At 43.2% G+C, this 25,477-nt stretch overlaps 1 protein-coding gene across 1 annotated transcript in view; it reads left to right on the forward strand.

The window, feature by feature from the left end:
- Positions 1–5,791: 5,791 nt before the first annotated feature.
- Positions 5,792–25,477, forward strand: part of MYO7B (myosin VIIB) — a 173,404-nt gene continuing 153,718 nt past the window's right edge. The window contains exons 1-2 of the mRNA XM_066599774.1: positions 5,792–5,983; positions 7,180–7,302. Coding sequence (XP_066455871.1) covers positions 5,792–5,983; positions 7,180–7,302 — 315 coding nt within the window. The remainder of the gene's footprint in view (positions 5,984–7,179; positions 7,303–25,477) is intronic.

Below are 25,477 nucleotides of genomic sequence, written 5' to 3' on the forward strand. Positions count from 1 at the left end.
TACACGGAGCCGGCATTCTGCACGAGCGGCTCCATTGAAGAGAGCAGAAGACCCGGACTGCGCAAGCGCGGCTAATTTGGCCATCGGAGGGCGAAAATTAGTCGGCTCCATGGGAACGAGGACGCTAGCAACGGAGCAGGTAAGTATAAAACTTTTTATAACTTCTGTATGGCTCATAATTAATGCACAATGTACATTACAAAGTGCATTATTATGGCCATACAGAAGTGTATAGACCCACTTGCTGCCGCGGGACAACCCCTTTAAATCTCTATCTAATCAATTTAAAACTAAATTCATAGACCTATTCTCATTTGCACAAGGAAAGACTAGAAGCAATAGTATGAAACTGAAAGGGAGGAGACACAGATTAGATAGTAGAAAAAACTTTCTGACAGTGAGGGCTTCTACCCTCTAGCGTTTTATTTAAAGCTGCGATATCGCTGCTTTTTTTTTTTATGGGACTTTCTAATGTTAAAATCGCATCATACAAAAATCGCAAAAGCACAAACTTGCAGCGTTAAAAAAAACGCTCGTGGGTAGAAGCCCTGAGGGTGATGAATGAGTGGAACAGGTTTCCACGGGAGGTAGGGAGTTCTCCTTCAATGGAAGTCTTCAAACAGAGGCAGGAATAACATCTGTCTAGGATGATTTAGTGATCCAGCACTGAGCAGGGGGTTAGACCAGATGACCCTGGAGGTCCCTTCCAACTCTGCCATTCTATGATTCTATGCTAGTGATGTAAATAAACTGTAGAACATTCGACACAAAACAGTTTTATTATCATCATTGTAATGTATTAGCAAAGCAGTGTGAAGTGTAACAGTTAATGTAGTATGGACACTGATGTTACTTTATTTCATTTACAGGTTGACTGACAGGAGATTGTTGTAATATATCTGATTCCATTCTCACCATGGAGCTTCCAAATGGCAAGTACAACTTTAATACACTGTATATCGTGAAAGGCATTATTAATAAATCGTGAATTAAAAGTAAATTATGGCAAATACCCAGTTTCGCTGAAAATAAGACCTACTCTGAAAATAAGCTCTACCCTGATTTTTTTCAGTGAGGCTTGAAATTTAAGACCTACCCTGAAAATAAGCCCTATCTGCATTCCATAATGAATCCCAGGTTATGGAATTCCTAAATCCTACCTCCAGGAATTGGTGGCACTGATTGGTTTTCAAGTGCTGCTCAGCTAAGCAATGCAGTTCTCGATGAACCAATGCGATGGCTGTAATTGGTTCATCGAGCGCTGCACTGATTGGCTGAGCAGCGCTGATACTTGTCATCTATATTCCCTGTCATTGAGACATATGCTGAATGGGCTCTTTATTACAGACACCTGTCCATTCACGATTGGAGCTTGTATAGAAATTAGAAATGTGACCCCGGGGTGCAGCATAAAATGAAGTGAGCACCATGTTATTCTCTGTGACATGAATTCTGAAAACAAATGGAACCCTGGTTAAACAGATCAGACAGATGGTCCCTAGGTTTCTGTGTGGAGCCATCCTTATTGGGATGATCGCTCAGATTGTAGGCAGGGTTCAGTTTTCTTTGGCTTAGTTATCTTGCTAGAGTAGAGACTCACATGATAAGGAGGACCCTTAACGTGGGCTTGTTCTGGCCAAAATACTAACTAATACCACCTAATAATAGATACTTCCATCTCTCTTGCTGTTTTAGTACTTTGGTAAGTATTTGGCCACCTGGTGTTAATATAGGGTCTACGTCCCTATTTTCCCTTTGTTGCTTGCACGTTCTGTTTATGTTTGGTGTTAACGGTGTCTGATCAGGTGAGTATATCCCTTAATACTTCCCTCCAGTCTTAAATACATTGCGTTTGTGTAGGTAAGGTGAATAATACCAGCATTTGAACATTAAACAGGACTGTTGAGCAGCTAGAAGTCAACATTAGATGAGAATGGAATAACATTCCTCTCCTAAAACTCTAGCGATTGGTCTCCTCACTTCCCACGTTTTAAGACTGTTGTAAAAAAAAGGGGGATATTACAGAATGATGGACAAGGCCATGTCTCAACTTTTTTAATATGTTGTTGCCATCAATTCTTAAATTAGTTAAAGGGGTTGTCTCGCGAAATCAAGTGGGGTTATACACTTCTGTATGGCCATATTAATGCACTTTGTAATATACATCGTGCATTAAATATGAGCCATACAGAAGTTATTCACTTGCCTGCTCCGTTGCTAGCGTCCTCGTCTCAATGGTTCCGTCTAAATTCGCTGGTGGCTTGCTTTTTTAGACGCGCTTGCGCAGTCCGGTCTTCTCGGGAGCGCGCTGGAGCGGCCATTCTGCTACCATCCTTTGTTAGAGGAAGGTGCAGAAACTGGAGCCACCCAGCCGAGAAGCCCAGCCCAGCAGCCCAGCCCAGCAGCGCCGCCCAGCCGCCCAGGTAAGTGATGGGTGACGGACTGACGGGGGTGACGCGTGACTGACTGCCGCTGTGGCCCCGGAGCCTACCACTGGGCCCCGGAGCCTGCCGCTGTGGCCCCGGAGCCTGCCGCTGTGGCCCCGGAGCCTACCGCTGGGCCCCGGAGCCTACCACTGTGGCCCCCGGAGCCTACCGCTGGGCCCCGGGGCCTACCGCTGGGGAGCCGGGGGCTAGCGCGGGGAAGCCGGGGGCTAGCACGGGGAGCCGTGGGCTAGCGCGGGGAAGCCGTGGGCTAGCGCGGGGGAGCCGGGGGCTAGCGCCGGTTACCTGCTGCCTGGCGGTGGGTGACTGGTTGGCCGCGTTCAATCCCGGTGTCCGGTCAGCGGCTGCGGGGCGTCTGGTTGTCAGGGAGACACAGCTGGTAGCGTCTTGGGAGCGCGCACGTCGGGCTACAGCAAGCGATGGGAAAAGAGCCGGCGGCCATCTTGGGGAAACTTTTTATAAGTTGCTGAAACGCTGGAACTGTAAGTACAAACCAGCTAGAAAAGTCATTTACAGGGGGGCTCAGTAATGTTTGCTTAATTAGGGGGACAGGGCAAAAAAAAATTTTTACTGCTTCCTCGAGACAACCCCTTTCATTTTTTAAATCCCCTTCACATATATATTCCATTGTAAATACAACATGATTATATGACATTTCCAAACCATTGCATTTGCTTTCTTTATTTACATTTTACACAGTGAAAGCTTTCTTTGGGGCCTCTAAAACATTTCTGTCCAGAAATCCTGGACAAAATAGGGCAGCATGCTACGCTATATCATCCACAAAAATGCCAGACCGCATAACAGAAGCCGGATAGACCCCATAATAGTCAAAGGGAACCATCAGGCACGATTCCGTTTCGTCAGAGTGAGAATCTGTTTAACTACAGGGTTTCAGTTTCTCTTTTCCTATAATGGAACAGTAGAATGGAAACTCATACGCAGATGTGAACATTAAATAGTTGATACATTGTTCTCTTGTGTTTTTCTTCTATTTCCCCAAATGTACCTTCCTCATCTCCTGTACTGGGCTTTTTCATTATATTTTCAGTGTTTTAATTGGCTCTGCATAGTCAGATTCTCTCGAATTGTGGGTTTCTTTGGTACTTTAAAACTTTGATAAATGAGTTTAAATAAAAGAAGTCCTGCTTATTGAAAGATGGGGATAAAAACAACTAAAGCAAAAAAGGGTTGAATGCATACCCAGTAAGAAACATAAGCTGGCAATTAAGAGGTTACTAAATAATAATTTATGGTTATGTAAATGAGGTAAGGGACAGGGGTTAGCCTGCCTGCAAGGAGAACAAAGTCCACTCATAAATCAGACGTGAGAGCAGTGAAAAAAACTTCCTTTTCCTGGGAATCAGGGCCAAGCAACATACATGTAGAAGGTAGGCTTTATATTCTACAATAATGTGCATTGTACACTGTAAGGAATTAAGATTTGTAATCAGCAATGTATTTGTGTATAGCGAGTAGTGTATGAATGTATTTTCAGGGTTGTACCATAGAACATCTTTCACATAGGATTCACATAGACATTACATTATTATAGGCACACTCTATACTTTACAACATGATCTGCTGACAATTTAATGCATTTATGTGGAAAAGGAGAGGAACTGATTGACTATGTTGGATTTTTTTTTGCCCAATAGATTTACTTTCTCACCTAGGGACGTGGCACTGGAGGTACCAACAGCCACTCCTCCTTCTTGCTGCAAAGATATTATCATGAATATTTACATAGAGACAAGAGTGACAAGTGAACAGTATATCTTATGTCTATAGTCTCCCTAAAGGTGCTTTTACACGGGATGACCTGTCGGGTGCAGATGCCCAATATGTCATCACAGAGATGATCGTTCCTGTGCTTTTACACAGGAACGAGAATGACATGAGTAAATACAGGCAGAGTAGACAATGGATCGTTCCGCCCACCCGCTTTCACTCACAGGCATTCATACATGAACGACTCCCTATTTACATGGACCAATCTGTAGTTTAGTTTTTTGCATGCATCATTTATCAAAACTGTCTAGCAGTACTTCCCGGAGAGATGCGGAGTATAGTGAGAGATTTCATCAGGACATACGTGTAATTGATAAAGTGTCCAGGTGAGGCGGAACTCTCGTCCTGGAGCTGCGGGGACCTGGCCGGATGGCCGCGCCCAGGGTTCCCCCACTCTGGTGGTTGGTCATGGTGGCGCGTCATGCGCGGACGCGCCTGTCCGCTGGTCAGCTGCGCGGCACTCTGGTCGGTGCGCGCCTCCGGGGAAGGCGACCTTGGGATTCCCTCTTGTGTCATGTGACTTCTCCCCGCCCACTGGGCAGAGAGTTTTGCTTATATACCTAGCTAGACCAGACACTGGTTGCCAGTGTTTGGTTCTGACTCTGTCTGCCTACACCCGCATTATTGACCTTACTTCTTGTATTTTGACTTCGACTTCTATTCTGACTCTGTTTTTGGTTTGTCCTCCTGTACTGCGCAATGCCTTTCTGGTTTCCCGACTTCTCTCTGTTGCTCAGTTGCATCCTTTCAGCTATGCGGTACCCACCTGCTGGTCTCCCTGTCCCGCCTTTCTTGGGGTCCCTGTCCCTAGTGCAGCGCAGGGACCGTCGCCCAGTTTTTGCCCTGGGGCCTAGCCCAGGGGGGCAAGTAGGTAGGGACACAGGTGAGGGTTGGTGTAGGGACCCCCTGTCCACCTGTCCCTGTCAGCCATAACAGAAACACTGGCCCATATAGCTGCTGGATACCTATTTCGACCTCCCCACTTGAACCCTAATAAGGAGGCTGTTGCGGTGCTTGCCAACCAGGTGCAAGTCTTCACTGGTTTGGTGCAGGACCTGTCTGCTCGGCTCCAGCGTCAGGAGCAGTCCACTACCAGTGCTTCGGTCGCAACTGCTGCAGTCCCGGGGTCGGGGGTCGAGCCTAAGGTCTCTCTGTCTGATGTTTTTTCGGGTGACTGTAGGACATTTTTCTCGTTTCGGGAAGCGTGCAGGTTATATTTTTAATTACGCCCCCACTCTTTGGGTTCAGAATACCAAAGGGTGGGCAAAATAATTTCACGTTTGAGGGGCGACTCACGGCCCCGCCAATCGGTAGATGCCTTTTTTACAGCCCTTGGGCAGATTTATGAAGAGCCAGAGAGGGCAGGGTATGCAGTGAGTAAGTTATTGAGTCTTCGGCAGGGAGGATGTTTCGTGGAAGAATTCTGCTCCCAGTTTCGGCAGTTTTGTGTGGAGTCAAAATGGAATGACCGCGCTCTGAAAGATTTATTTCTAACTGGGTTGTCGGTTAAAGATCTGTTGTTGTCGCACCCGGAACCCGAGACACTAGAACAGGCTATGACTATCGCTGTAAAGGTCGACTGTCGTCTTAGGGCCCGACTGCCCGTGACCCGTTCCGAGAATCAGCCCTTGACCTCAGCCACCAACGAAGTCGAGGCAGTGGAAGTGGGCTCTATGTCTCCAAAGGAGCGCAAGGAATTCCAGCTCAGGAATCAACTATGCCTTTATTGTGGAGGTCCTGATCATTGGGTCGCGAACTGCCCCAAGAAACAGTCGCAGGAAAACTTCCGCTCCTAGGCGATGTCCGGAGTGATCACCTAGGAGCTCAGGTACTTCCGGAATGTTCCAAATTGTTTGTGCTGTTCTCCATTTCGTATAATGTTCATCACCTCAACGGTTGGGCCTTTATTGATTGGGGGGCTGCCGCAAACTTCGTTAATTTTGAATTTGTCAAGTCTATACCTACAATACCCAGGTCTTGGGTATTGAATCCACTCCGTTGTCAGCGGGGTTAATCAGTACGAGGACTCTTGAACTAGTTTTTGCTGAAGGGGCGATATACATTCTGAGGTGTGTTCATTCTTGGTGATGGAGAGCCTATCCGTTGATTTAGTCCTTGGGTTACCCTGGCTCCAGCTTCACAATCCCAATTTGATTGGTCCACCTCTGAACTAGTGCAATGGAGGCAAGGTTGCAGTGAGCATTTGGTCTTAGCCCAGGTGCATTCCACTGAGTGTCAGGTAAAAGGGTTACCTCCATATATTGCAGATTTTTCTGACGTGCTTTCTAAACAACTGTCTGAGACGTCGCCCCCGCACCGGGAATGGGATTGTAAGATCGATCTTATTCCCAGGAGCAAGATCCCCAAGGTGGAAATATATAACATAACGGTCCCGGAACACGAGGCAATGAAGGAGTATATTACGGAGAGTCTTGCCAAGGGACACATACGTCCTTCCGAATCACTCGCAGGGGCAGGGTTATTTTTCGTGGAGAAGAAGGATGGGGGGCCAAAGGCCCTGTGTTTATTATAGAGTCTTGAACAGGATAGCCACCAAAATTCAGTACTCTTTACCCCTGATTCCTGACCTGCTTAACCAGGTTGTAGGGGCCCGTTGGCTCTCCAAGCTCGATCTTCGGGGAGCTTATAATCTCATCCGCATCACGGAGGGGGACTAATGGAAAACAGCGTTTAATACTCCTTTGTGGCATTTGAGTGTTTAGTCATGCCATTCGGGTTATGTAACGCGCCAGCTATTTTTAAAGGTTTTAAGAACACCATTTTCCATGATATCCTGGGCACATACATGGTTGTATATTTGGATGACATTATGATATTCTCTGCTGATTGGGAAAGCCATGTTAAGCATTTACGGACAGTTCTTTCCCGCCTTGGAGCCCATCACATGTATGCTAAGTTTGAGAAATGCCTTTTTGGCATACAGGAGATTGCTTTCCTGGGATATGTCATTTCTCCATCAGCCATCCGGATGGACTCGGACAAGGTCAAGGCCATCACCGAATGGGTGCAACCTGCCAACTTAAAGACATTACAACGCTTTTTAAGGGTTCGCAAACTTTTATCAGAAATTTATTAAAAACTTTTCAGTGGTGGCCAAACCCTTGACTGACCTGACCCAAAAGGGAGCCAGGGTTGATTCCTGGTCGCAGGAGGCGGTTAAGGCATTCACACTTCTCAAGAGGGCTTTTTCCACAGCACCGGTTTTGGCTCACCGGGATTTAGATCGCCCGTTCATCATTGAAGTGGATGCCCCTGAGCATGGTGTGGGGGAAGTCCTCTCACAGGAATCTCCTAGCCAACCTGGTCTCCAACCCTGTGCGTTCTTTTCCAGGAAGTTCAATCAGGCGGAACGCAACTATAATATTAGCAACAGGGAATTATTGGCCATTAAATGGGCATTTGATGAATGGAGACATTTCTTAGAGGGTGCTCGTCATACTATTACAGTCCTCATGGACCATAAGAATTTGGTTTATCTGGAGTCCGCCAAGTGCTTGAACACTCATCAGGCTAGGTGGGCAATGTATTTTTCAAGCTTCTATCTTTTAGTCACATATGTGCCTTGGGTCCAAAAATGTCAAAGCTGTTGCTTTGTCCGGCAGCTTCGGGGTACCTGAGGAAGAGGAGCCTCAGCTGGAGGGTATTTTGGGCCCGGGCGTGGTGGTAGCTGCCATTACGTCCGACATTGCCGCTCTACTCCACGCGGCTCAGCAGTCCGTTCCCAAAGGCCTCCCCGAGGGCAGGTTATTTGTATCCTGGGCCTTGCAGCTTTTCATACTAGAAAAAGTTCATTTGTTGGTCGTAGCAGGTCATCCAGGAGTCTGAGGCACCCTGGAGCTGTGTGGCTGTCTGTATTGGTGGCCACAAATGTCTCGGGACGTAGGGGAATTTGTCAAGTCCTTCCCTATTTGTGCTAGAGGGAAGAGTGTACGGAGATGGCCTGAAGGTCCGCTTCATCTTCTTCCCGTCCCAGAGAGACCATGGACCCGTCTGTCGATAGATTTTATTACTGACTTGCCCGAATCCCTGGGGTGCTCGGTCATCTTCGTGGTCGTCGACAGATTTTCCAGGATGGTGCATTTTACTGCCCTTAAGAAGCTTCCCCTCGCTCCTGAGCTAGCCACCATATTTATCAAGGAGATTGTCCGCCTGCATAGGGTTCCCAAGGATATTGTTTCTGACCCAGGAGCCCAATTTGTTGCCCGATTTGGAGGGCTTTTTATAGGGGTATCGGTATTGGGTTGTCATTTTCCTCTGCCTTCCACCTGGAGTCTAATGGGCAGACAGAACGTATGAACCAGGAACTGGTTCAGTACCTCAAAATGTATGTGAGTGATTGTCAGAGTCTCTTGGTCAATTATTAAGCGTTGGCTGAATTTGCCATCAATAACCATACACATTCTCCCTTCTTCTGTAATTTTGGTTTTAATCCCCGTTTCCCAGTGTCCTTCTCCTCCTCCTCTAACTATCCTTCTGCAGACGCTCAGGTCCAGGCCCTGCAGGAGGTGTGGGAGAAGGTGCATGGCAACTTGGAGCTGTCCAGGGGTGCGGTGTTAAGAAGGAGCAGAAGTACCCATACCATTTTTGAACCTTTTTCTGTGGGCCAGTTAGTATACTTGTCTTCCAAGAATTTGAAATTAAAAGTGCCTTCTTTGAAGCTGGCTCCCCGATTTGTGGGCCCTTTTCCAGTCACCAGAGTGGTTAATCCTATGGCGTACGAGCTGGCCCTGTCGGTCACGTAGAGAATCCATAGGGTTTTCCACAAGTCGCTCCTTAAGAGGTACGTCCCTCCAGTGGTTTCCCCCGCCCTTCTCCATTCACTTTAGCAGCAGCTGTTCAGTACTGAATAGCTGCTGTTTACACTGAAACATACACTTTAAGCTGCATAAAATCCTGAACGATGATTGTTCAGCGTAAATAGTGGCCGTTCAGTACTGAACAGCCGCTGTGTTAAGTGAATGGAAAGGGGCGGGGGAGAGCGAGGAGTGAAATCTTCCCCAGCCGCCTCGGCCCCTTGCTGACTGCTCCGTGAGTGAGCCAGCGATACTTGCCCCTGCGCAGCAGCACGGGAGCAAGTACACCCAGGGACAAGTGTCAGGCATCGTTTGCCCGACATTCGTCCTGTGTAAATGGGCCTTTTAGACTGGAATCACACATGGTTTTTGTGACAGTTTTTAGGCTAAAGCTAGTAGTGGATTAAAAGAAAAAATATAAAGGAAATGCTGAAACTTCTTTCTTTTGTATGCACTCTTGTGTGTTGATCAAAAAATGCAGCAAAAACTCTTTTTTTTGTTACATAAATCATCATAGACATAAAATAAATATATTCTGTACTATGAGGAGGTTATTGTTTTCATATGATTTACATGGAAATCCTCCTTAATTTAGGCTATGGATCTTAATGAAAATATCTGCTCATGAATAGGAGTAACACAATTTCTAATTCAGCAGCTTCCTCTACAAGCTGACATCTGATTGGTGTGTCAAAAATGGTGATAAATGCTCTTCGATCCAATGCTGCTATTATTAACTGATTATAATATATTCTTGGACTATAGTTCTCAATGTGGACCATTAATTTGCAGTAGTGGTGTACATTTTTTAAAGAAAGAGAAACTAAAATATCACTTGAACAATTCTCTAATCATTGGGCATTTTTCACAGTGTCATTTTGTTGCAATTGTATGCATGTTTGTTGTGCTTTAATGAAGTTAATAAGAAAATAAAAGTGCTGCAAAAATGTAATAAATAGATCACAATGAGGTTGAAAATAAATTTATTTGATAAGACTAATATTAGATAAGTTTTCAACCAACTTCATCTAACATCTTGAATAAGTATTGCAAATTTATTGCCAAACTAAAAAGTGTTTGAAACCCTCAGGTTTTCTGTATAGCCCCATATGCACTTAAATAGGTTGTCCGGGACTTTACTGCTGATGACCTATCCTCAGGAAGGATCATCAACAGTTGATCAGCCAGGGTTCACCACTCTAGATCTTTGGCAATCATCTGATATCAGGTCTGCAGTCATTGTGGGCTGAGCTGGAAAGAGACACTGTCTTTGTTGTACAGCAACCTGGTTTGGTAATGCAGGCAGGCACAGCTCCTATTTAGTGCAATGGTAGGTGTGCCAGCAGTATTATCCCTGGCCTCCACAGTATGGACAGAGCTGTCTGCTCATGGTTCTGTCTGCCATGATAATGGGCTGAGCAAACAGCTCGCCGGCTGGAATCCAGAGCAGCAGCCAACTATTGATGACCAATCCTGAGAATAAGTCATTAATAAAAAAAATCCTGGGCAACCTCTTTAAGGCCTAATGCCCACACCCGGATTTCACTGCAGCTATTAGGTTCTATTGAACCTAATAGCTCAGTGTACATGCTGTGGAATTCCACTGCGGAATTCTGCAGCATGAAATTACCCATGGCATGTCCTATTTGCGACAGGAATACGCGCAGACGGCTTCCATTGTAGTCAATGGAAGCCCCCCATCACGCTATACTTCTGCTGTAGCACAGTGGAACTATAATGTGAATACGAGCCCCGCCCACAGCCGGCCGCGTCACATGATGCAGCCGGCATGACATGCGCTGTACTGCGCATGCACGCCGGCAGTGTCATGCGGGAGCTACGCAGTGGATCCGGAGGTGAGTATGGGGTCTTTGGGGGGCGCCATGACGGACTCCACTGCGGTATTCCACTTGCGGAGCATGTCACAGCTGTGGGCATAAGGCCCAAAGGGAAACTGTCATAACCTTTGAGTGCCATAAACTATGGCCCCATTTCAACACGGTGTCCGTGCCCCCCCCCCCCCCCCCCGAAGTCTGTGCATGCCAGCAGCATGACTCTTCTCAGCCCACTCCGTGCACATGCTCTTCCATCCATCTCGATGGGAGATTGCATGCACAGAGCAGGCTGAGAAGAGTCACGCTACTGTCACGCGTGAACTTAAGAGCGACACAGTGCTGGAATGGGGAGCCCAGTGAGTATAAAATAGCACTCCCTAGACTTCCTGTTCCCTGACCTTTGAGCCCCATAACATAGTTTATTGAGCTCAAAGGTCATGAAAAGTTTCCTTTAAGTACTGAACTTGACTGTGGGTGATTCATATGTTACAGACTCGGCTATCAACAGGCAGAGGAGGGCCTATGGTAAATCCACCACAAGTATATGAAATATGTTTGGAACAACAACAGCAGAAATGGAACTTTTAATTAGGGAGTTGTTGATTACCAAAAATACACAATCAATAGGTATTAAGGCAAGGTGAGGAGATGGTTGGGGTCACAAGGAGTGGTAGTCAGGCAAGAATATAGGATTGAGGTGATTGATGTAAAACGTATGGATTCTCTTGATGAAATCATGAACCAGACATATCAGACAGAGAAAATTCCCCAAAAGTGGCGCATACCTTAAAATTTCAACTGTCAGATGTTGGAAGGAGTCCTTAGATTACCGTACCTATAAAAATGGAATCATGAAATGAAAATGTAATATGTATTTATTCTCAATTGAATGGTTATATTACATTTTAGCAATTACATTTTTAGGTATTTTTTTAAACCTTTTCCCAGCCTGAAATGATGGCTTCCATACAAGATTCAACTACACAATCAATAAAGTAGGCTGACACTTTAGTGTCCCTTTAATTTGTGTCCTTTTGACACAGTTGCATTTTCTAATTATACTTATATTAAACTTATAGTTTTGTTTCATCATTTACAGGCAATAATAGTAGCACAAAACCCTGAGAAGCAATGGTTATTCTCCGAACGGTAAGCACCACAGTAGTTTCTATGGGTTATTATTATATAGTTTTCCTTTATTCAATGTCAGTTTTTGTTATTATTGTATTCAACAGTAATAAGTTGCTAGTAATTATACATGTGAGGATCCACATGGGTGTGTGTGCAGAATATTTTTCTAGGATTCAAGCAACATTTCTATGAAAAGTTTTGAATATGTGGAATGATTTAACACTCATATTGCTTTGCATAGTTAATTCTTTGATGATTGTTGTTGAATACTGTGTCTATTTGATAGCCATCAACCTAAATAAAATGTTATCTTGTTTAATACATTTACAGACAATGTAGCAGTGTAATAAAAGTAATCTAATAATACAGACCAATGGTTTCTAACCTGTAGTTCTTTAGCAGTCGCTGAGCATGCATTGACAGACATTCTGACTCTGCAAAAGCTGCAGAGCCAAAGGTTAGAGACCACAGCCTCAGGGTCCAACCACATGCTTCAATTCGGTTCTGGAGACCCGCAGTCAGGCTGGGACACACTTCTGCACTCCGTACATGAAATAGATGCTGCAGAAGGCACTATGGTCGGGCCCTAAGGGCTCCTTCACAAGGGCCTTTTTTGTATCAGTTTTTTGTGAACCAAAACCAGGAGTGGGTCCAAAATATGGAAGAAATGCAAATCTTTCCATCATACTTTCTCTCTGTAAGTTCCACTCCTGGTTTTGGCTTTCAAAAAACTGATACAAAGAAGGCCCATGTGAAGGAGCCCTAAGGGCTTATTCACACGACAGATTTTATGTTCAGTTTTTTGTGAGCCAAAACCAGGAGTGTAGAGAAAGTATAATGGAAAGATTTGCATGTCTTCCATATTTTAGACTGACTCCTGGTTTTGGCTCACAAAAAACTGAACATAAAAACTGTTGTGTGAAGACGCCCTAAGGTTAATATTACACAACAGCGCTTCTCCCTTGCAAAAAACAGGCATCGAAAGGCTGAATGCAACTGAGACCTGGACTTCTTATAGTCACTGAACCAAGAAGTCCAGGTGCCAGTTGCAATCAGAGTAGCTCCAACTATATTTTGTAGGAGAGAAATGCTGTTGTATAATAGCAGCTTTAGACCAGTTTCACACGGCCGAGAAACATTTGCGAGATTTGTGCTTTGCAAGATGCCCAAATCTGGCACAAATATAGTCTCCATTCTTTTGAGTGGAGTCATATACACGAGCAATGTTTTCCTGCACCGCGATGCATGTCCTATCTTTCCACGTTACTCGGAAAGCAGCGCCCATTGTTTTCAATGGGACAGTAAAAGTGACCATTTGAATGATAGTTGTTTCTATTGACTGTATTTATGCCTGCCAGCTACCTGCTGTTCCAATTTTCTATTTGCTTGGGTATGTCACAGATTAGCCATTCTGTAATTGTTATTTCTTGCATGAATTCTAATTGTCCTTCACTAGAAGGCCTTTAAACCCCCATGGATAGCAGAATTTATATTCAAGGTCAATTTGATGCCCTGGCTTGTGAAATATGTTCTCACTGAATGGAACATTATTCAGAAATTTGATGCTCTATGGACCCCGGCAGTATATGCTGGGATTTGTTTCCTTGACGCTTATATGATCCAGACAGTTTCAACTTGACTATAGTTTTGGCTTTCTTGCAGGAATTGGTATAATGTACTGTAAAACATTTTCTAAAGTAGTCTTTATTTCAATTCTATCTGCATATTTGAATTTCTTTATAAGGAGGTAGGTTGTCTAACGTTTTTCTTGCAGACTCGGTCTGACTTTTCAACTAGGACTGTATGTGTACCTTATTGCTCCCTAGCAGTCATAAAGACAATTGTGTACTGTACTTTTCGGACTAATGTGTTCACTTTCTAAGTATAAAGTGTTAAGGTAGGTAGTAAGAGGGGGGTTTGATCGTTACTCTGTATACTATGAAACCAGTTTCTTTCGCAACAAAAGTTACAAAATTTTGCGCAATGCTCACTTTTGCAAGACTTTTGCGACTTTTGGCTGTCTGCTACTCTTCTGAAAAGGCCATGTGACTTATCAGGAGGAGTGTGGTTGTCCTGGAACAACACATTCATGTATAATTTAGGTAAGAAAGTGATGTAAATTATACTAGAAATGAACGGGAGGTTGAACCTCGCGTACATTTCTGTGTGGACGCACAAAGGCGCCAAGATCAGCGGCTAAATTTCACATGGTGGGAGTTATAATCTGAATCACAAGTCAATTTTCACACTGATTTTTTTCTGCAGTGTGTGGATGACATTTATTAAAATATCATCCATTGCTGCTACTGTAGTACACTGTAGATTTTCCTTTTGCAAATGTGGAAAGAAAATCCACAGTGTTTCCACTACGTGTAAACAAATCGTAGAAGTGTATTTCTGCAACGGGTTGCAGGTATGGTATGGTAGGTATGGTACAGCAGTTGACAAAAGGAGGCAGAGGCAATTTGTTGCAGCAATGAACTATTTTTAAAGTATGTTACATAGCACTCCATAGGTGGGTTTGTGTACTTTGTATGTGTAACATTGCATATGAGTATCATCTTTTTAAAGTGACAGCATTTACTGAAATTCAAAATGTTATTTGCAATGTAAAGCATAACATATTGTTCTGTCCATCATGTCTCGGTTTCACTCAAGTGGCAGCAGCAAGGCACGTGTCAACTCCGGCCTTTCCCATATATGCCTGATGACTAGAATTTAGCAACTCACTTTTCAATAGCTCTGATCAATATACATGCATGCAAAGCCTGCATGTGCCCATGTCATATGGAAGCTGGTTAGCTACACACATGCAATACACATCGTACATACGACATACAGGGTCTTAAAACAGTCCTGATTACATTTCAGCATACAGTAAATGCATGGAAGCCATCACTAAAATATGCACTTCAATCCACACTTCGCAGAACTAAACATCGGAACATCTTTTGTAAATGTGTGGAAGCCTTGTCTGATATATTGCTGCCAGTGGCTTTATCACTGTGTCACATATAACTCAAAATATGCAATATTACCCTCTATCAGTCTTTACACCATGTGCTTTGCTGCGCCAAAACAACTGTAATCAAACTACTAATGACCACTTGTCAATGAGTATGTATTGATGTATGTGTGTGGGTGCTTCTCATGCCACACACCTCTGGTGATATCATCACAGGTCCTACAGTATATATAAAACACAGAGCCTGACTGACAGAAGAATAACAAAGTTAGGGCTCTTGGAAGGGGAGGACAAAAATAATCAAATGAGAATACAGCTAAGCCGTTATCTCAGGCACAATTTAGCGGTCCTAACAGGAGACACTGACCTACGGCCACCACATAAATCCAGTGGGCTGAAGGACCTGCAGTGATGTCACTACTGTGGGAGGAGCCATTCTGGAGTTTGGTAGAAAGTACTGTATACTGGATGCATATTAGCACTTTCTGCTTAGCTTAAGCAGCGCTGCTGATTAGAGCCACCTGATTGGCTCTTCGACACCACGTGACTACACAGCGTGCACGCGGATTGCCTTCAGCAGCCATGCACTACACACTACAGTTAAGCAGACGTGCACTACACACTACACTTAAGCAGCACGGGGTTAGGGTTTAGGGTTTAGGGTTAGGTGTAGGGTTAGTTTTAGGGTTTAGGGTTAGGTTTAGGGTTAGTGTTTAGGGTTAGGTTTAGGGTTAGGTTTAGGGTTGGGGTTAGGATTTAATGTTAGGTTTAGGTAACCCTAACCCTAAACCTAACCCCGTGCTGCTTAAGTGTAGTGTGTAGTGCACGTTTGCTTAACTGTAGTGTGTAGTGCACGGCTGCTGAAGGCAATGCGAGTGCACGCTGCGTAGTCATGTGAAGCCGAAGAGCCAATCAGGTGGCTCTAATCAGCAGCGCTGCTTAAGCTAAGCAGAAAGTGCTTATATGCATACTGGATAAGCCGACAGGAACTACCAGGACTTGTGATGATGTCATTGCCATGTGATCACCTGTGTGGGTGGAGTCAGGGATCATATGACTAGGGGCTGATCACTGTATCCAGGAATCTGCTGTGCTGGTAATGTGTGTGAATCAGCATGGATGTAGTAGACCTGTGTGTGTCATGTGTGGGAATCAGGATGTATGTAGTAAAGCTGTTTGTGTAATGTACGGGGTCTGGATGGATGTAGTAGAGCTGTGTGTGAAATGTGTGGGGTCAGGATGGATGTGTTAGAGCTGTGTGCGTAATGTGTAGGGTCAGGATGAATGTAGTAGGGCTGTGTGTGTCATTTGTGGGAATCAGGATGTATGTAGTAGAGTTGTTTGTGTAATGTGCTCTGTGTGTATTGTGTGGGGACAGGATGGATGTAATAAAGCTGTTTGCGTAATGTGCTGTGTGTGTCATGTGTGGGGTCAGGATGGATGTAGTAGGGCTGTGTGTGTCATGTGTGGGAATTAGAATGGATGTAGTAGAGCTATTTGTGTAATGTGCTGTGTATATAATGTGTGGGGTCTGGATGGATGTAGTAGAGCTGCGTGTGTAATGTGCTATGTGTGTAATGTGTGGGGTCTGGATGGATGTAGTAGAGCTGCATGTGTAATGTGCTATGTGTGTAATGTGTGGGGTCTGGATGGATGTAGTAGAGCTGTGCATGTAATGTGCTGTGTATGTCATGTGTAGAGTCAGGATGGATGTATTAGAGCTGTGTGTGTCATGTGTGGGAATCAGAATAGATGTAGTACAGCTGTTTGTGTAATGTTCTGTGTGTGTAATCTGTGGAGTCTGGATGGATGTAGTAGAGCTGTGTGTGATGTGGGGAGTCAGGATGGATGTAGTAGAGCTGTGTTTGTAATGAGCTGTGTGTGATGAGGGGAGTCAGGATGGATGTAGTAGAGCTGTGTTTGTAATGAGCTGTGTGTGATGAGGGGAGTCAGGATGGATGTAGTAGAGCTGTGTGTGTAATGTGCTGTGTGTGTATTGTGTGGGGAGTCAAGATGGATGTAGTAGAGCTGTGTGTGTAATGTGCTGTGTGTGTAATGTGTGGGGTCAGGATGGATGTAGTAGAGCTGTGTGTGTAATGTGCTCTGTGTGTAATGTGTGGGATCAGGATGGATGTAGTAGAGCTGTGTGTGTAATGTGTCGAAATCAGCACGGATTTCCCACAGCTGTGTGTGTGATGTATGGAAATCACCATGGATGTAGCACACCTGTTTGTGTCATCTGTAGTACCATGCATGTAGTACCGCTGTGTGTGTAATGTCACGCCATCAGCATGCGTGTAGTACAGCTGTGTGAGTAATGTTCAGAATTAGCATGGATATAGCAGAGCCGTGTTTGTAATGTGTGGGAATCACCATGGGTGTAGCATAGCTGTGTGTGTAATGTCTGGGAATCAGCATGGATGTAGCAGAGCTGTTTGTGTTGTGTGAAAATCAGGATGCATGTTGTACAGCTGTGTGTGTAATGTCTGGAAATCAGGATAAATGTATAACAGATGTGTTTGTCATGTGTGGAGTCACGATACATGTAGTAGAGCTGTGTGTGATGTCTGTGAATCATAATGGATGTACCATGCAGCACAACTGTGTGGAGCATTGCACCACCAGAAATACTGGTACTATAATTTCCTAATAATTACTAGTAAACTATTACATCACCCAAATATCTAACTATGCAAATCCTTCCACTAAAGATGGCGCCATATTTAACACCATTCAATAATATTGAGTCCCATAAAGTCCAAGGCCCCCACTTAGAAAGGGATTTTTGACTTAACAGAAATGGGTGAAAGACTGCACTCACGATTGATACTGGTATTTACCTTTCAGTGCTCAGTCCAAAGAAACTGTACTCAATGTAATGGGCCAGCAGGCTCAGCTCCTTTTGTCACACAGGGTATTGAGCTCAATATGAGTCTATGTGCAGCAGACTCTCATGGCAGCCATCGGATGGTGCTCTCAGCAGTTAGCTTTCAGCCCTCAGCAGCAGCTTCAGCAGATAGGAGCCATTCACAGGATATCTCCCTAGCAGTCTGGATAACTTGCAGTGATCTTTCTGCGTTGGCCACTCATTCACTTTTCAGGCTGGATTGCTGCTGGCTGCCACGCACTCCAATTTTAAGTTGTGTTATGCTTGGGAATAGATGATACTATCCGTCGCCTGCGCCGTGTTCCTTGGTGGAACCAGCCTCTGCCACTTCAATAGGCTGACTGGAAAGGACTCTGGTCTGTATCTTTTAATGATGTAATACAATGTGTGTTTAATTTAATGAAAAGCATTTATTCTATTTCTTGTAGCTTTTTTCTAATTTGGTTCTAGTATTAGAAGGATGCGTTTATGTCGGTCTGTCTAAATTTAAGCTATTTTCCAATACTGTGTAGAGTTTGCCTGTGTTAATGTAAACAAGTGTTTTAGTGGGGGTTAAAGTAAGGTTAAATTTGCTAATCCATTTAGTCACCCTACAGACCTTTGGGGTAATCCAGTAGATAAGAGTGAGTTTACATGCAATAAACAAAGTATCATTAAAGGATGTTTTATTTTTGTAACTCGCCAGTACATGTAGCCCAATCTGTTTCATTTATAATTTGTGAAGGTCCCATCTTGTTCTCACTTGTAGAGGCAGAAGTACAGAGGGCAGAGTACATCATTGATCAGATTCCATATGTAACAGTTTGATAAGAACAAGGAAATCAGGTTGAAATCCCTGTCATGATCTTTCCTGCTCACAGCTGATGGGCAAATTGTGACACTATTATGGTGCACAAGAATTTTTAACCTGTATTCAAGGTGATATATTTTCTTTAAGGGAATGTGTTATCAGAAATTGACCTATTTTGTGAATCAAGTTTTCATCATAAATATATTTTTTAAGAATTATTGTGATTTTTTTTTTTTAATTCTTGGTGTCATGATCTATATTAACCCCTTAACAACATGGCCCTTTTTTTCCATTTTCGGTTTTTCCTTCTACTACTACATTGGTCCAGTAGTGTTGCAGTATGCAATCTTTTACAATTGAGCAATAATCCAGTACTAAAGAGCAAGAATTTAGCTCTAAAAACAACCATCCAACAACTCTAAAGAATCAATCCGTGTATTCCAGAATTATATGAACATTCCTCATCTCATATAAATAAGGGGGTCCCCTATGCCCTAATGATAAAGGGAGGGGAATACCCTCTATAATTAAAGATTCAGTTGGGTCTACTAAGATCTTCCCTGAAATCTTTATTCACCTTAGCTGGGGGAAAGATTGCATAACGCAACACTACTGGACCAATGTCAGTTTGCATTCTTTATATATGAATGCTTGAGAGACATCACTTAAAGGCGTCTCGTATCCCATCCTATGATTGATAAACACTCCGTGATTATTATCTGCGAAGGCATATTAATCCATGTGGTGTCATACCCTATTACAGACATCCAGGACACTCAACACTGATTGTCCCCTATATCTTATAAGGCTGTGAACCCAGTACAGTTCCTTTCTTGTCGTTGTCTTATTTGTATGTTTGTCAGCCCAGTATTTTAGGATTATTATTAATGAAGTTCTTTGTTTTAGTCTATATCTGTAAAGAGTACATTTACAACAATATCAAATGTATATAGTTTATTTTTTTGCTGTACTACTTTTATTTTTTCCAAAAATATTTTTAGTTATTTTTTAATTATTTTCTTCTGACAGCCATAAAATTTTCATTTTTCCGACTTAGTTCTGCGAGGGCTCGTGCAGGACGTCCTGGGGTTTCTCTTGTTACCATTTTGGAGTACATGAAGAACCTCTAGGACATTAGTGAGGTTAAATAAATTCTAAAAGCCTGTAGTTTCACACTGACCATTAAGGCCACTGAAATAGGAAAGATAGATGGCCTCCCCCTACAATAGTGGGGGTGCATCGGGACAGTGACCCTCACTGTTAACCCCTTCCCTGCCACGAGCTATATAGATCGCGGCATGTAAAGGATTCACAGAAGGAGTGCGCTCCCTCTGTGATGTCATCGGACCCCCGTGTTGTAATTGCGGGCGGATGGGGGTGGAATGAGGGGGGCAACGGGTTACCATGGCAGCAGAACGCCAGCTACAGGTGTCCTGCATTGCCAGTGCCTATGATTGCTAATACAAGCAATAAGGCATTATAGGACAGAAGCTCCTATTGTACATGTCCCCTACAGGGACATAAAAAGTGTAAAAAAAAAAAAAAAGATAAAAAAAATGTTTTAAAAAACCCTTTTTTGTGCTTTTTCACATATTAGCATAATTTGTTTACGTTTTTTAACTTAAAATCCCACATATTTGGTATCATCGTGTCTGTAACGACGCGTACAATAAATTGAACATATCTTTTATCCTGCAAGGCCAAAAGTGTTAAAAAAAACTGAGTAAAAATGCTCATTTTTTCAGTTTACCTCCCAAAAAAACAAAATAAAAGTCATGAAAAAAAGCCGTATGTACCCCAATAAAAACTACAGCCCGTCTTGCAAAAAACAAGAGCTCTGTTCATGGAAAAAGAAAAAAGTTATAGGACTTTGAATGCAGTGATTTAGCAAAAAAAAATTCCAAAAAAAGGGTTTTTATTGCGGAAAAGTGGAAATACCTAAAAAACATATAAGAATTTTGGTATCTATGTAATTGTACCGACTCGCAAAAAAAATGTATTATGTTATTTATGCTGCATGATTAAAGGGGTTGTCCCGAGGCAGCAAGTGGGTCTATACACTTCTGCATGGCCATAATAATGCACTTTGTAATGTACATTGTGCATTAATTATGAGCCATACAGAAGTTATAAAAAGTTTTATACTCACCTGCTCCGTTGCTGGCGTCCTCGTTCCCATGGTGCCGACTAATTTTCGCCCTCCGATGGCCAAATTAGCCGCGCTTGCGCAGTCCGGGTCTTCTTCTTTTCTGAATGGGGCTCCGTGTAGCTCCGTGTAGCTCCGCCCTGTCACGTGCCGATTCCAGCCAATCAGGAGGCTGGAATCGGCAATGGACCGCACAGAAGCCCTGCGGTCCATGAAGACAGAGGATCCCGGCGGCCATCTTCAGCAGGTGAGTATGAAGACGCCGGACCGCCGGGATTCAGGTAAGCGCTGTGCGGGTGGTTTTTTTAACCCCTGCATCGGGGTTGTCTCGCGCCGAACGGGGGGGGGGTTTAAAAAAAAAAAAAACCCGTTTCGGCGCGGGACAACCCCTTTAAGGCGGTAAAAAAAAACCTAAAAAAAAATATGGCAGAATTCATGTGTTTTCTCTCCCTGCTATCATAAAAAATTTATACGTTTTACAATATAGTCTTTGTACCCATAAATGGCACCAATAAGAACTACAGTTCGCCACGCAAAAAACAGGCCCTTATATGACTGTGTTGACAGAAAAATTAAAAAGTTATGGCTTTTGAAAAAGGGAGATGAAAATCTACTAAAAATCGTTGCGTCCTTAAGCGCAAAATAGGCCATGTCCTTAAGGGGTTAATTACTTTTTACTACTGATGTTCTTCAAATAATAAATTTGGTATTATATTCTATTTAAATATCCACTTGTTTTCATATTATACAGCAATACTTGACTATTATGTTGCACATTGCATTGTTTATTACACTGTGTTATCTCAGTATTTCTTGCTTAAATATACTGAATGTTACTTATCTTTAGGCTGTCTCTGAAACTGATTTAATTCTTTCTTGATCCAAACTTTATATCTCTACTCATGAAATATTCTTATGTTTTAGCCATGTGGCACCAGCATTCACAACAAATCAATTCTCAAATCAGCCTTCCAATGGCCTCTGACCAGAAGGTCAATGGTGCCTCATATCAACAGGCCAGTATGCCATATTTAGCGTAGACAATCCCGTGTAATAGATACTTGTTCTTCCTGTGTAATATGTTCCTCTGCCTCCTCTTTCTCTGTCAGTGCTAATAGTAATTGTAATGTTACTGTAGAATCACCAATAGTACAGTGTGGTATTCTTATAATTTAGTAGAATATTTACATAACGTGGTTGCCTATTATTGCATAAATATAGGGGGAAATTTACTAAGCCCAGCATTTCGTGCTCCGGGCTTAGTACAATTTCTCTGGGCTAATCGGCGCATGCCCAGCAGCTCCGTGTGCCTAGCCAGAAATGTACCTTAGGTCTGACCTGCAATATATTTCTTGTATAATTTACACCAATTTCTGGAGGGGGCATGGTGGCCCGGACTGACAGATTTATGTTTAATTTATGCCAGTTTCTAGTGTAAATTATGGATAAATCTGTCCATCTAATGTGGCAATTCCCTTTCCTGACAAGCCCCACCCACTTTCTAAAAAAGTGTCTGTCCGACAAAGAAAGGAGAAAAGTAATTAGTTTTTGTGCAAATACATGTTTGTACAACAAATTGGCAACTTTGTTGAGCTAGAAACTGGCGTAAAATTTTTCATAAAAGTACCCTTCTGTATTTCGATTCCTCGCCATTTTCAAGACTTCAACATGGTGTCAGTGAATTCAGTAATTTTGAAGCTTGGGGCCCAGTAAAAAGTTTTGCCAGCTACTATGTATCATACTATTGTGTTTTTGTATACAGGAGTTTTAGGGCTCCCTTAGACACCAGGGGCTGCTACGTCTGCATCTCCTATAGCAATGCCTCAGTGAATTGAAACGCTCAGAACATTTAAAGGCGTTATGCCAAGTAATAGGTACCTCTACTTATCCTAATGCTCCTATGATCAATGCATAAGTGAAGTGGAGGTTGCGTGTGTGCGTCACCACTCCATTCATTTCAGAGGGAATAGTGAAGATTGGCAAGTGCAACAACCCTCATTCTTGTGATCAGTTAGCCCTCACTGATTGTAATGGTATCCCCTATCCTTTAACTTAGAACAACCCCTTTAAAGATGGTTTGTCATGGTGTAAAGTCAGGGGGAATGGCTGCTGTGCATACTGCTTTCATACTCCTCTCAGTTCACTTGGACAAGTTCTTCTTAAATTTGCCCCACCCCTCTCCCAGCATTGTCAATGTGTCAAGTGGGTGGTCCCCACTACACACTGTCATTGGGTGACTTTAGACTTGATTGACAGAAGAGCCTATCCAGGCAGATGGAGGGGAGTATGAAAAAAGGGGATATAGTTAGCTGGGCCATGGCCCTGCTGACTTTATATCATGACAGGTCCTCTTTATAACCACTTCTGACTTTGTCCTGCCTACACAGATGCTAAACTGGTTCCATTGTATCAGTCTAGGAAATGCAGCAACAACACAAATCTGTGGTCCTATTGTGCACTGTAGGCTGCCCAGATAAGTCAGCCCTTCTCTCTAACATGACCGTATATGCCTAATATGCTCATAGTCTTTCATTAGCCAGACTCCTGCCAAAGCTGTGTATTTTTGGTATATGTTTGGCTGGTATATCTCAGTATATATTTGCCCTAATTGTATTGAAACATTGTTGACCATGCATTTTAGCTCAACTGTATGCAAAAAAATATCTATGCTGTGGAGAGCATCAGATGTTATGGACTTGTAAGTCAACATTAACTGGATACCCAATAATTATATCTGACCCTAGGTCATTTATTATGTGTTGTTCTATAATGTAAGCCAGTATGTAACCATTATACTCTTATATGACTGGCCTCAACTGATTATTTTTGTGCTTCTTATGCTGTTTGTGAATGGAAATACCAAGGGACAATTATACTGTCATCACCACATTGCTGCAAACCCCCTACTCAGTTCATAGAGTACAGTCTACCAGAAATAGCACTTAATAGTTTTATGGCATGTTTCTCTATAGGCACATCAGAGTCCTATGCAGCTATGTGTACAGGCTGTAAACATTAACTCAGATATCTGCAAGCTAAATGCTGAAGGGGCATATTATTCCCAAGAGTACTGATGATTTTAGGGATATGTGGTTGTGTCTTGGTACCTCCATCGTCTTTTTATAACATTTTTTTAAGGCTTTTCGCCTAGCTTTCTCTTTGAGTTGCACAAATAATATTCTAATTTTCATTTTAATACAGGTACATCAGAGAAATAAAAGACTGATTTCAAGCCATCTCATAAGAGAGAAATCTTTTCGGATGGCATAAGTTTTCACGAGTGTATTATAACACTTCCCTAATATGGATCCGTAATACAGACATGTTCCAGATGAAATTGCGTCTCTATTTTATCAGTAACTAGCTAATTACCCGGCATTGCCCGTGTATTTTATTTTTAGACACGAAAAAGAATTTAAATAAGTTTGTGTATATATGTGTGTGTGTATATATATATATATATATATATGTGTGTGTGTACTGATTTAATATATTAGTATATGAGGAGGAAGAGGTCATCTGTGTAATATATTAGCGTGTTTTCCAGAGAATAGGAGCTACCCTGATAATAAGACCTACCCCAGTTTTTGGGGGAACCTTGAAATATAATATAAGCCCCCCCCCCCCCCGAAAATAAGACCTAGCTAACCTGCATTAAAACAAAACCCATACTCACCTGGTCTGCGGCGTCCCAATGCCTCCCGATGGTCTCTGACGGCGTTGTGGCAAACTGCGTCCTCCCTTTCTGACAGCTGAGCTTCTTCCTGGTGACAGGGCTTTGAATACCCCGCCTCCAGCAAAGCGCGCGCTGTTATTGGCTGATTGAGCCCTAGCCAGCCAATCACAGCCTGCGCTCGATGAGCCAATCACAGCCACTCAATGATGTCATTCACTGAGTGAATGTGATGCCATCGGGAGGCATCTGGACGCCACAGACCAGGTAAGTATACGCCTCCCCCCCCCCCCCCCCCGAAAATAAGACAATATGCCTCTTTTGGGGCAAAAATTAAAATAAGACAGTGTCTTATTTTCGGGGAAACACGGTAGTATATGAGGAGGAGGTTGTCTGTGTAATATCTTACTGCATAAGGAGGAGGTCGTCTGTGTAATATTAGTATTTTAGGAGAAGGAAGTTGTCTGTGTAAGATATTAATATCTAAGGAGCAGAAGGTCTATGTAATACTGACGTCATTAAAAAATTTAAAAACTCACCGACTTCCCCTGTAATTTTTGTTGCCAATAGCAACCAAACATCTCAGCTTTCACTTGTTATACTGCTGATTGCTATGGGCAACACAGATTTCCTTTTGGACAGCTTTCATAAGAGTGGGTGCTGGGCTCATTTCTGTGTGGTAGATAGTGGCTTAGTGCTGGTGGGAAGCTGTGTGGTAGTTGGAGCAGAGGAGGAGGTTGTCTGTGTAAGATATTACTATCTGAGGAGCAGGAGATCTGTGTAATAAATCAGTATTTGAGGAGGAGGAGGTCATCTATGTAATAGATAAGTGTATGATGAGGAGGAGGTCGTCTGTGATAGATAAGACTGTGAAATAAAAAACATCTGCTCAAGTGCCATTCCCCAGGAGTAGTGGGGCTGTCTTATCCCCTCAAATTTGTCTCCATTGGATGAGTGATATATGTACCAGGTGTTCATGAAATATGGTGGCATATACACAC

This window comes from Eleutherodactylus coqui, chromosome 1, assembly GCF_035609145.1.
Source record: "Eleutherodactylus coqui strain aEleCoq1 chromosome 1, aEleCoq1.hap1, whole genome shotgun sequence".
Taxonomy (NCBI): domain Eukaryota; kingdom Metazoa; phylum Chordata; class Amphibia; order Anura; family Eleutherodactylidae; genus Eleutherodactylus; species Eleutherodactylus coqui.